The sequence below is a fragment of the Durio zibethinus genome, chromosome 12, assembly GCF_047325235.1.
Source record: "Durio zibethinus cultivar Kanyao isolate XHJ-2024 chromosome 12, ASM4732523v1, whole genome shotgun sequence".
In the NCBI taxonomy this organism is placed as follows: Eukaryota; Viridiplantae; Streptophyta; class Magnoliopsida; order Malvales; family Malvaceae; genus Durio; species Durio zibethinus.
In genome coordinates, this window is record NC_143173.1 from 21,344,177 (window position 1) to 21,355,646 (window position 11,470).

Sequence of the window (11,470 nt, forward strand, 5' to 3'; positions counted from 1 at the left end):
TCAATCCTATCTTCCTCCCAATTTCCTTTGTAAAATATTGTGTGAAATATAGTCTATGAGTTTCTAAGTTCCCGTCTTCTTCCTCCCATTCTAATAGTTGATTTAATCTATTGTTCTATTATCATGATTTGCATCGCATAAGTAGTATGTTCTGCAATTGCTACAGAGAAAACTAAAAAAATTGTTAAACAGCGATTGATCTACAAAAAAGAAGTTACTGTATCAAGGTTTACTAAAATAAACCATGTAGCAAAATGCATAATTCAATAAAAATCAAACCACTTACTCAATGTCTATGCTAGGAAGGCACTTGAGTTTGGAGCTCCAGAATTATATCTAAGATATCAATTGCTTATATTTGATAATCTCTCGTGAAGGCAAACAATCATCGCTGGATATTTCAAAAGCTTATGAATTTCTTATGTGGTACTTGAAATATGAATATTTCAAGATTCTTGTTCTATCTTAAAGTTCAAGTACTACATTAAATATTTTATTATAATTTAAGGGATCATTCATAATATTAACCTTATACAATAACATCAACTACTCAATCAAAACAATACCAAGATTTCTCATCATTAAATTTAAGCGTACAGGACCTATTGTTAGAACGTATTTTCTTTTTCAAGCTATCCTTTAGGAAACCAAAACTGAGGCTAGGGTGAAAATAATTCTCACTACTTGCTTAATGAGATAGCAGCTAACAGTACCTAGTACATATTAGAGAAAATTTCGAACATGCAACCAAAAAACCATTAAAAAAAGCAGTTCTTACTCCTAATATACAGAACTATTCATTAGTCAGCATATGATAAATATCATTCTACAAAACAACCGAGTAAAGGGAAGAAAGGCAACAAAAAAACACACACCAAAGGTCATTGAATTTCCATCACGTTCAAAAAAGGGTCACTTGTCTCCATAAAGCCTTAAAACCATTCGAAGTGGTTGCATTTCATACTCCACCTTCACAGAGTAAAAGAAGAAAAGGAAAAATAAAACAAGGTCAGCTCTCAATATATATCATCAACCAGGCATAAACAAAAACGAAAACCAAGAATCACGACCAGTGTTGTTACAGCATGCAAATGCAGAGTCCAACACCAATAGCGCTTAACAACCCCTCAGGTTTTAACTCTTTTAACACAGGCTTTTGGCACTTAAGCACACTTTTTTCTGAAGCAGAAGGCGCTAAAAATGATTGCCTCAGTGAAGTGTCTTTCTGATATTTTCTTTTTTAAATCTTTTTATTATTTTTTATGTTAACAACCAAAAAATGACCCAAACATAATCTCCATAAATGAAAGGGTAATATAATCTATCCAAAGCATTTTTACTGAAAACAGAGCCATTGCCACCAAATTATTTACTAGGGCAAAAAAAAATTCCTTCCACAAAGCTGCTGCTCAACATTGAATATTGCCAGAATATTGGGACCACTGTCAGTTCAAGCCTCAGTGTTCAGAGTTCAAACCAGTCTATTTTGAGAAAGGTATGTTATCTTTTATCTTTTAGCATTGTTCTTTTCTCTCTACATTCTTTAACTTTTTTCATTTTTGAGGGCTTCTTCCATCTTTTGCTATTATAATGCAAAGAAATTGTCTCTGCCTTTAGTTCTAAATCATAACAGAATACTATACCTCTGTTTTCCACTTAAGAAACAGTGTATAGCTGCTCTGTTTTATATATATATATATATATATATATAATTTAAAAAAAAAGAAAGAAAGAAAGAAAGAAAGAGAGCAAGTAGTTAAAGTTCATTTGTGGGAAGGGGTTTTCACCACACTAGAATGTTGTTTTGCATGGAACAATGCCAAAACGGCATTCCAACACAGTGGGAACCCCTTCTACCACTACCAAATGAAGTTTTACTCAGTTTCTGAAGACAAAAACAAAGAAGCCTAGCTCTGGTCTTTTCCTTCATATCAGAAACATAATTTATGACTTTCCGTTTCTAATTTAAACATTTTCAATTTGATTAAATTCAATAGAAGTGACCAACATAGTTAGCATGATAGATTTCAATGTAATCTTACAACTAATAAATTTATTAATGTTCTTGAGCTTTATTTTACAAACCTTATTTCATGTGCTGGTTTTTCTTTGAACTAGGAAGCTGTTACAAGCAGAAAGGTAACATTTTTATTGCACACCATGTGCAGCACACTGCATTGACCTCATTCTAGAAGATATTGATAAGATTCCTCAAGTAGGAATTCAGAAATGGCAATAGCAATCAATACAAACAGAGCTAATTAGGCCAGGTAAAACTCATTTCAGCACATCCTATCACACATTACAATGATTTCACAAGGAAATGGTGAAATTAAGAACCATGTTCACTTCTCAAGATTGGGTTCTAGAACAAAAGGCTAAACAAGTCTTTGAAACTATTCTAATGCCTTCATTTCGTGATATGTGAAATCTTCACTCTCCAGGCTATGGTTTCTCTTTTTCAAGTTCTTCAACTTGTTGAAATAAAAAGAAACATTTCACGTGATATATATGTATATATATAGCTATGGACAGAGCTAAAGAAGCCCTAATGAAAGCTTTTGGTGAAATGGAGAGAAGTACAAAGAAGTCAAAATCATTGATACAAGATGGGAATGTTAATTACATCATCCCTTGCATGCAGCTGGGCACTACTTGAATCTAGAATTCTTTGAAGATAATCCAAGAATAGAGTTTGAAGAAGAAATAACATCAGGATTGAATACTGTTAAGGCATATATTATTGAATACTTGATGATGACTTCTTTTTTCCTTATATTCATAATGATTCATCTGTGACTGATGGAACTTGTATGAGAACCCAACTCCAAATTCACAACAATTAGCTATCAAAATTTTGAGTTTGACTTGCAATGCTTCTGGTTCTTAACGTAAGTGGATTGTATTTCAGCATATAAGTTTGGCTTGTTCTCAATTCTTACTTAATTCATTTAGAATTTAGAATAAATAGTAACATAATTTAATAATTAATTGTGTAGACACACACAAAAAGGAGGAATGAACTAGAACAAAACCGACCAAATGGAATAATTTATGTAAAATACAAGCAAAAGCTTAAAGAACGGTAACAGACATGATGTTATTGACCCTATTTCATTAGGAGAATTTATGAACTAAATGGTTGACTAGAAAGATGGGTGTACACTCTTTTGGTGATGCCAATATGATTTGGCATTTGATTACAAGGAATTGACATGGGTGCGGTAGCAAGTGATTCAGGTGTTGGAAAAGCAATGAAATAAACTAGAAATGCAGATGAAATCAAGATCAAAGGTTTCACCTTTCCAACCAATTTTTGAAGAGGAAGATGCCACTGATGAAAAGAAGGATGTAGATGCTTATAATTCTAGAGAAAATGGAAGCGAAGGAAACATAGAGCTAGTGTTTAATTTTGATAGCTTTTAGTTAATTATGATGCTTGATCTTTCAAATAATTTAGGGAATGAATTGACTTAAAGCAGCATTTTGAGTTTATACACACACACACTCTTATATATATATAAATATATATATATATATATTTTGTGCCTTGCACCCCAGGGAATTTCCAGGTCCTAGCGCCTAGAGTGTGCCTTGCACCATTGATAACAGTGATAGTGACGAAAATTATGAAATTTCACACCTAATATATCAGAACTGAAAGTACCTCAGTTTTGTCATGAATGAAGCAACAAATGAATAAGCATAAAAATATAAATTGCCACATGATGTAAACCATCATAATTGAGTCAACTGTCTATGTGAAATATATTTTAGAAACAAAGTAATTTAATCTAAAAAAGAAACATAACTTTTCCTAGGATTTCCTGGTAGTTGCAATTCAAAAGTAACAGATAGCAAAATATAAAGAGTTATACGACTCACCAGGTATGCTCTGACTACCATCACCATCGGTCATCACTATGTGATTTTCTCTCACTAGATCGAGCATCTTCATATGCCATTTTCTCAGAATGATCCAATTTTCTATCCCTTACATGAGCTTTATTTCCTCGATTGTCTTCCTCCCCTTTTCTCTGCTTACGGCTTTCATGCCGGTGCTCCTCATCCCTTTCATAACTTCTATATTTATGGTCCATCCCATTTCTTTCATTTTCTCTCCCACGAGGCTCCTCTTCATCCCTGCCATGCCTTCGACCACCTCTTCGGTCTTCATAATCCCAATCACTCCTCCTAGATCCATTATGTGGTTTGCTTATCTTACTCTGAATTCTGCCATCCTGTCTACCATTGTCATGATCAAGCTCTCCTCCAGACCAAACAGACCTAGAATAATCATCCCTCTTCCGATCATCTTTCTCCCACCTAGAATAATCATCCCTCTTCCGATCATCTTTCTCCCACCTAGAATAATCAACCCTCTTCCTATCATCTGTCTCCCACCTAGAATAATCTTCCCTCTTCCGATCATCTTTCTCCCTATAAGCTCTGTCAACTAATTCAGAATCAAACTTCATATCTTTTGGATTATCCCTTTTGTGCTCCACCTCCCTTCCTAAGTTTCGATTTCTGGACTTTGATTCTGGCTTCTCATCATGGTGGTCATCATCAAGCTTCCTCTTGCCCTTCATCATTTCCCTATTGCTCTCTGATTTTCGTAATCTCTCTGATCTATTGTCCTCATTTAGGGTTCTTCCCCTTTTATCATCATTCTTGGCTGCACCAGATGCAACCCCCTTTTCTTCTTGACTAGATTGATGACTACCTCTAACACCACGATTATCATCATCACCCCTATGTCCTCTTCTGTCTTTGTCAGAGGCATTCTTCTTTCCAATTATTTGATGCTTTAGATCACTGCTGTCAGACTCATCATCACTAGAACTTGAATCACTATCATCTGTCAAAGAGACAGATCTTATAGCAGCCCTTTCTCTTTGTGCTGTAGCCTTGCCACTTTTCCTACCATAGGAGGAATTAGAATCTTCATCATTATCAGAATCATGTCTTCTACCTCTTCCCCTACCCTTTTCTACTTTTTCATCACTTACAATATCAGAATCACTATCATCTTCTGTATCATACCTATGACGTCCTTTCTTTACTGTTTCCTTTTTAAGATGTCTTGTAATGTCTGCATCAGAATCAGATTCACTACCCATGTTGTCCCTCCCTCTCCTCCGGCTCCCAGTTAGCTCAATCTTTCGTCTTTGAACTTCACCTCTATTCTTTTCCCTCCCATCATCAGTGTCAGATTCCTCCTCACTGGACTCATGCCTACGACTAACTTTCTTAACTGTTTCCTTTTTACGGTCTCTTGCTCTGTCTGCATCAGAATTGGATTCACTACCCATGCTGTACCTCCTTCTCCTCTTACTCTCAGTCAGCTCAATCTTTTGACTTTGAGCTTCACCTCTGTTCTCTTCCCTCCCATCATCAGTGTCAGAGTCGTCTTCACTGGAGTCATGCGTCCTACGAGATGATTTGTTCTTGGGAACATCTCTTTTACCAGTATCATCATTGTCTGTATCAGAATCGGAGTCATCACTATCAAGTTCTCTGCGTCTATCATGCTTCTTAGCTGATTTTTCCGCCGATTTTTTCTGCTTCCTGCCACTTGCAAAGTCATCAGAGTCACTTTCACTATAATAATCCTTACGACTCTTCTTCTTGAGAGTAGCTTTCTTCGAATGCTCTACACTACCATCTGTATCAGTATCAGAGTCATGATGCCTAGACCTCTTCTGCTCCTTTTTCTTTTTCCGGCGTCTTGACTCGTCAATTTCATCTCCAACCGCTTTACCCTTTTTCTTGTCTGGCTTCATCTTGAGGTCATCCACATCCAAAGCAACAGTGACAGGAGGATCTCTATCCAGAAAGGCATGCTCACGCTTATCATCATCATTATTCTTTCGATTATTTGGCAAAGGAGGAAGAGCAGATTCAGAGAGTCCAATCCCGAGTGCAGCTTTAAAGGTCTCCATCTGCTTCTCCTTCCTCGCAGCAACTTGGTGAGTCTGTGTATCCGAAACCCTAACCAAAAAAATTGAATAAATGAACAGGTAAACAAAAATCCACAATCAATAAATAATATAAGAAAAAGAAAAGAAAATTAATAAAATGAATTACTTTTTCTGATGAGTAGGGGTTGGTATAACTTCTCCTTCTTCTTCATCCTTCTCTTGCTGAGCTTCGAGAGCCTTCCTAGCCTCAACGAGCTTATCAGAGATCTCAGATTCAGTGTAGCCTTGCTCGGTGAGTTTATCTTCTAAAATCACAAGCTTGAGCTCAACCTGACGTTTGCGGTCGTGCTCTAGGATGTCTTTGTTGGGCTTCTTGGTGGTGAGACCGGCGGTGCCTTGACCAGCCTCGAAAGGCCTGGTGGCATCGGTAACGCGATTCGTCTTCGGCTTTACAAAGAATTTGTTGCTCTGAATGTAGCCGTTGGTGCCCGAACCCCGAGGGGTGGTCAGTCCGATTCCGTTGTACATTTAGGGAAAATTTCAAAATCCTAATTCCTCAATTTCTGCGCTGGATTTATGATTAAGATGATAAATGATTACTGGTTTTACCAAAGGAAATTTGAAACAGAAAAATGAAAAGAACGAGACAGAAAAGAAAAAACAAATGAAACTGACCGAGATTTGCGATGAAATCGTTTCTCGCTCTGCGCTGCCTTCCAAATCGATTTCTGAAAATAGCCCTGGAGGGTTTGGTTTTTTTCTTTTGTAAGGTTGAAAGAAGCCCATGCTTAGCCAAGTGATACGACGTCGTTATTTATGTGGGAGGTGAATAAATTGACAAAGAAGTAGTTTGATATTTCTCTGATATTTCTCTTTAAATGTAAGATATAATGAATAAATTAATCTTTCCTCTATTCGAATAAAATATGAAAATTATTGTTATAATTTAGATTTGATTATTCATATAATTATATCAAATAAATTTAAAATATAAAAACTATAACATTATTTTTATATTAACACATCAAATATAAAATATATTTATTTTATTTTATTAAATTTATATATAATTTTTATTAAAATTTTTATTAAATTTTAAATTATTTATATTTATATTTTTTTATTATTTTCATATCGTATATCATAATATATATTTTTTTAATTTTCATATCTAACCTCATATTCGTTGGCATAAAGCCCACGTATCAATTATTGTAAACGATTTGCATTAAAAAAAAAAAAAGTTGAAAAATATGGCCATTACTTTTACATATTTACCTTTTAATATTATTTTCATTTTCTAAACAGGTAAAGAAAAATCTTTCGTTTCCAACTTAAATACTTTAGAAAATAAAAGCTTGCATCGATGTCACAATGATAGCATTATTACTAAAATTAAATAACTAATTTGGTATGGTATTATTGTTGAAAGATTTATCACACTTAGAGCTTATAAAAGCATACTAAAAAGCTCATATATTTATACTATTAAATTTTTGGATCCTTTATATATATATAACATCTCAATCTTATTTTTTAGTGATGTGAGATTATTTTACTCACATGTAAATCATCTTAATAATTTGTCTCGTTCACTTGTGAGTTCTCATCAAGTCTAACCTCAACTCTTTTATATGAGTAAGTACCTTATCAACACCTCCTTTAAACTAGGCAACCTCATATTTTAGATTGTCTTAGTGTATCTTAAGCTCAGCATCAACCTTACCTCTTTGTAGATTTAGTTTATTTTAATGTCTTTTTAAGCTTGCCACTAAATTCATCACTCACTTGCAAGTAAATCCCTTATCAACACTTTCTTTGGGTCATGCAACCTCACGTCTTGGATGGTCTTAGTGCATCTTAGGTCTAGCATTCAACTTTACCTCTCTGTGGGTGTAGGTTATCTCAATGCCCCCATCAAGTTTGCACTCGAGATTGACTCAATACATCACCCACTTGGGTGTTCCACTTTTACATATTATTATTATACTCGTTGCATCCAAGTTAAACCTTCTAATTCTGATACCAGTTGTTGGAAAAATAAGTCACACTTGAAGCTCATCGGAGTACATTAGATAGCTCATTCATAGATATTAAACAACACTTGAACCTAAAAACTTAAACTATTGAGTTCATAGGTCCTTCACAATTATATAGGACATCTTAATCTCATTTCTTGGTGATATGAGATTTTTTTACTCACATGTAAACCATTCTAATAATTATATTATTATGATCACATAAAATATTCAAACTCCATCGTTATTCACATGATTATACATTTAAAACAAATTGAGAAATAAAAAATTTGAATTTTACTAAAAATATGATGTTGTTGCCTCTTATTCTAAGGTTACATATAACTCTGTTGAAGTGACAACCAACTCAAGTAGAAAATAACATTTAGTATATGACTGTGAGTATGATTACTTGTCACTTGTGCTTTTAAGACTAACAAAAATATTCACTACTACTTAGGTATATCTTGATCTTTTAAGGATCATCTTTTTTTGAAATCAAGCTTGATACTTGGCAAACCTGAGCTTGTGTATGTATAAAAATGAGCCCCCTTATTTCGACTTCATAATTTTTCTTATAGGGACATCGAACTCACAATTACCTCAAATTGTTTCTCCATAAGTTGAGTTTTGAGGAATGCCCAAATTGAAAGGCATTGCAAGTTAAAAGATAAGAAAAAATCACTTTCTGATGATTAACTACCATCAAAGCTACATCCAAAGAAACCTTACGCAATGCTCAAGACCGATTTCTTCATATTTTAATGTCAAAGTTTGTAACAACTTTATGGCTTTTTGAAATCCATCAACAGCCACATCTTAATGTCTAAGAGTTTTGTCTACATCTACAACCTTTGCAAGGAAAACAATTACATCTATAACCTGCTATAGAAAAAGCAAACAAGACAAAATCAATGCTATACTTTCAATGTCAACAAAAGCATTTAAACCGAGAAAAGAACATAATTTCTCCAGCATTACAATGGATTTTAATTGCAAATCCATCGTGAAAACAAAAAGCAAAAAAAATACAGCATATTGCCTAATTTAAAGCTACCAAACACAAGCAAACCTGAACTTTTTTGTAGTGAAACAAATTTAGGAAAAGAAACTAATACTTTTTTATAGTGAAACATATTGAGCAAAAAAAATAAATATTTTTTAGTGAAACAAATTGAACAAAAAAGACATATATTTTTTTTAATGAAACAGATTGAACAAAAAAAGCAAAGTCCAATTCGATGAACAAGAATGTCAAGTATTACATATTTGAAATTAAACATTTGGCTTTTTGCACAAAGTTTTTGGATGAGTTTGACTAATTTCAACATTTAACAATGTAGAATAATATATAAGTAACCATTTAAATCATTTCAAGTAAACATTATTTACCACCCACTAGCATTTAATCAATGGAACAAACAACCAAACAAGTGATCCAGAAGAAAGAAACACATGATAAGTAAAATTAGTAAGCCTATGCCATTTTAAACTAATCATACTTCATAAGAATTATCTATTATAATTTGTATCACAAGCATTGGTTTTCACAAAACTTTAACAAAGTTTAACTTATTTAGATGCATTTTCTTTTTCAGGTTATGTTCAAGAAAAAAGAAGGGACTACCACAAGTTAAACAAGTTGTATTGTTCCTTACATTGAGCTTAACACTAATGATCTTTACTAACAATTTACCAAAGCCCAAACTCTAAAAAACAACTATTAACATGTGTTATCTACCATAAATACAGTTAAATTGAAATACTTCTTGCATAATGAACACATAATGAATCTGACAAGGGTCAATAGAAATAACTATCTCCACCTTAAAGGCAAGTTAACACATCAGCTATATATAAGTTATATGCACCAGAAAGCATTTGTAATAGATCTCTTTATATATTTTATGGATATGTTTTTATTTAATGAAATATTAGAAAACACGTAAAAAAGATATTGTATATTTTTATAGATATGTGGAGGCATAACATGTTTTCTTTTACCAATCCTTACACCTCAAGACCTGCTAATGACCATTACAATCACCAATCACCCAAGAAATCACATAGATCAGACCAAATCACAGCAATATAAATGCACTCTTTTTTGGTACGTAATTGCTAAAACATATATAAAAAAGAACAATAATACTTAATCTTTCATGGTTGCAATATAATGTCCCTACCACTCAAAAAACATCTTTAGGAATTTCTACCATCCATTAATGTTTCCCATATATCAAAATGTAACAAAAACTTTTAACTTTTATTTTTTGTTTCCACATATGTATTTGTTTTTGCCTCTGCATATGATGGTCAAATGTTAAGCAAATCAATCCTTGTCAATGCTGTAGGTGTTGTTGGTAATAAAAATGCATATATACACAATCTAGAAAGTTGACAAGATCTAGTGGAATTTTTTTTTTTTTTTTACAAATGTTGATGAAAGACATTATCACGTGATTAGATAAGGGTGTGAAAATCCATTATCAAAGGCCAAATCTTATACAATCGTCATTGAGAAGAAAGCTAGTTCAACAAAAAGGTATTGCAAAGAACAAAGCTAAAAAACCCATAAAGCTTTTACCAGAAGCAGTAAAAAAAAGGCAAATAAGGTATTGGTTATATATAAACCTCCAAATAAGGAAATAAATATTAAACGTGAGTAATGTTAGAGTTTTTAATACATTTTTATCCTATTTGGTGATTAAAGGCTAATAATATTAACCATAGGAGAGCAAAACTTGGTTAAAACCAAAAAAATCAAAATTTTTGGGTAAATTGAGTTGGTTAATTTGAGTTATATGGGTATTTTGATTATGCTTTTGGTTTAAATGATTAAAGTGATCGGTTTATCAGTTTAAAATTTGAAACTAAATTAACTGAAATAATCAATTTAATATAAGATAAATAATTAAATAAAAATTTATAATCTGTTAAATAATACCTTCAATTTTTATGAAAGAATTATTGAAGGCGTTTGTAGCCAAAAACACCTTAAATAATTCTTAAACCTTAAATCCTAAACTCATAAAAATTTAAAAAGATTATTCAAGGTATTTTTGCCTAGAAACTGCTTTAAATAATCTCTTACAAAAATTGAATAGGGTTATTGAAGATGTTTATAGCCAAATACTCATTGAATAATTCTTAAACCCTAAACTTTAAACTTTAAACTCATAAAAATTTAAAGAGATTATTCAATGCATTTTTGTCTAGAAAATGCTTTCAATAATTATTTACAAAAAATTGAATGGGATTATTCAAAGTGTTTCTAGCCATAAATGCCTTGAATAATGCCCTTCAAATTTTTATTAAAGATTATTTAAAGCATTTTTTTTATAAAAACGCCTTAAATAACCTCAATTCAATTTTTTATAAGAGATTATTATTCAAGATTTTTTTTGTCAAAAATGTATTGAATAATCCATGACCATTTTTTTGGATTATTCAACATGTTTTTAGCCAAAAACGCATTGAATAATCTCTTATAAAAAATTTAATGGGATTATTCAAAGAGTTTCTAGC

The 11,470-nt window shown here is 32.5% G+C and overlaps 1 protein-coding gene across 2 annotated transcripts; it reads right to left on the reverse strand.

The window, feature by feature from the left end:
* Window positions 1–550: 550 nt before the first annotated feature.
* Window positions 551–6,660, reverse strand: LOC111295814 (uncharacterized). 2 transcript variants are annotated; one of them, XM_022889544.2, is made up of 4 exons: window positions 6,600–6,660; window positions 6,091–6,487; window positions 3,886–5,994; window positions 551–969 (listed from the first exon to the last, which is right to left on the reverse strand). In XM_022889544.2, the coding sequence occupies exons 2-3, from the start codon at window positions 6,450–6,452 to the stop codon at window positions 3,906–3,908; spliced, it is 2,451 nt and encodes an 816-aa protein (XP_022745279.2). In that variant the 5' UTR covers window positions 6,453–6,487; window positions 6,600–6,660; the 3' UTR covers window positions 551–969; window positions 3,886–3,905. The 2 variants fall into 2 exon arrangements, with proteins under 2 accessions (XP_022745279.2, XP_022745280.2); XM_022889545.2 differs by having other exon boundaries at window positions 6,091–6,492.
* Between the last annotated feature and the right edge of the window lie 4,810 nt (window positions 6,661–11,470).

Bases quoted from the DNA above. Each gene is read 5' to 3' on its own strand.
- LOC111295814 (XM_022889544.2), bottom strand. From the start codon at position 6,452: ATGTACAACGGAATCGGACTGACCACCCCTCGGGGTTCGGGCACCAAC. The intron at 5,995-6,090 runs GTAATTCATTTT...TTTTTTGGTTAG, and splicing joins ACCCCTACTCATCAGAAAAA to GGTTTCGGATACACAGACTC.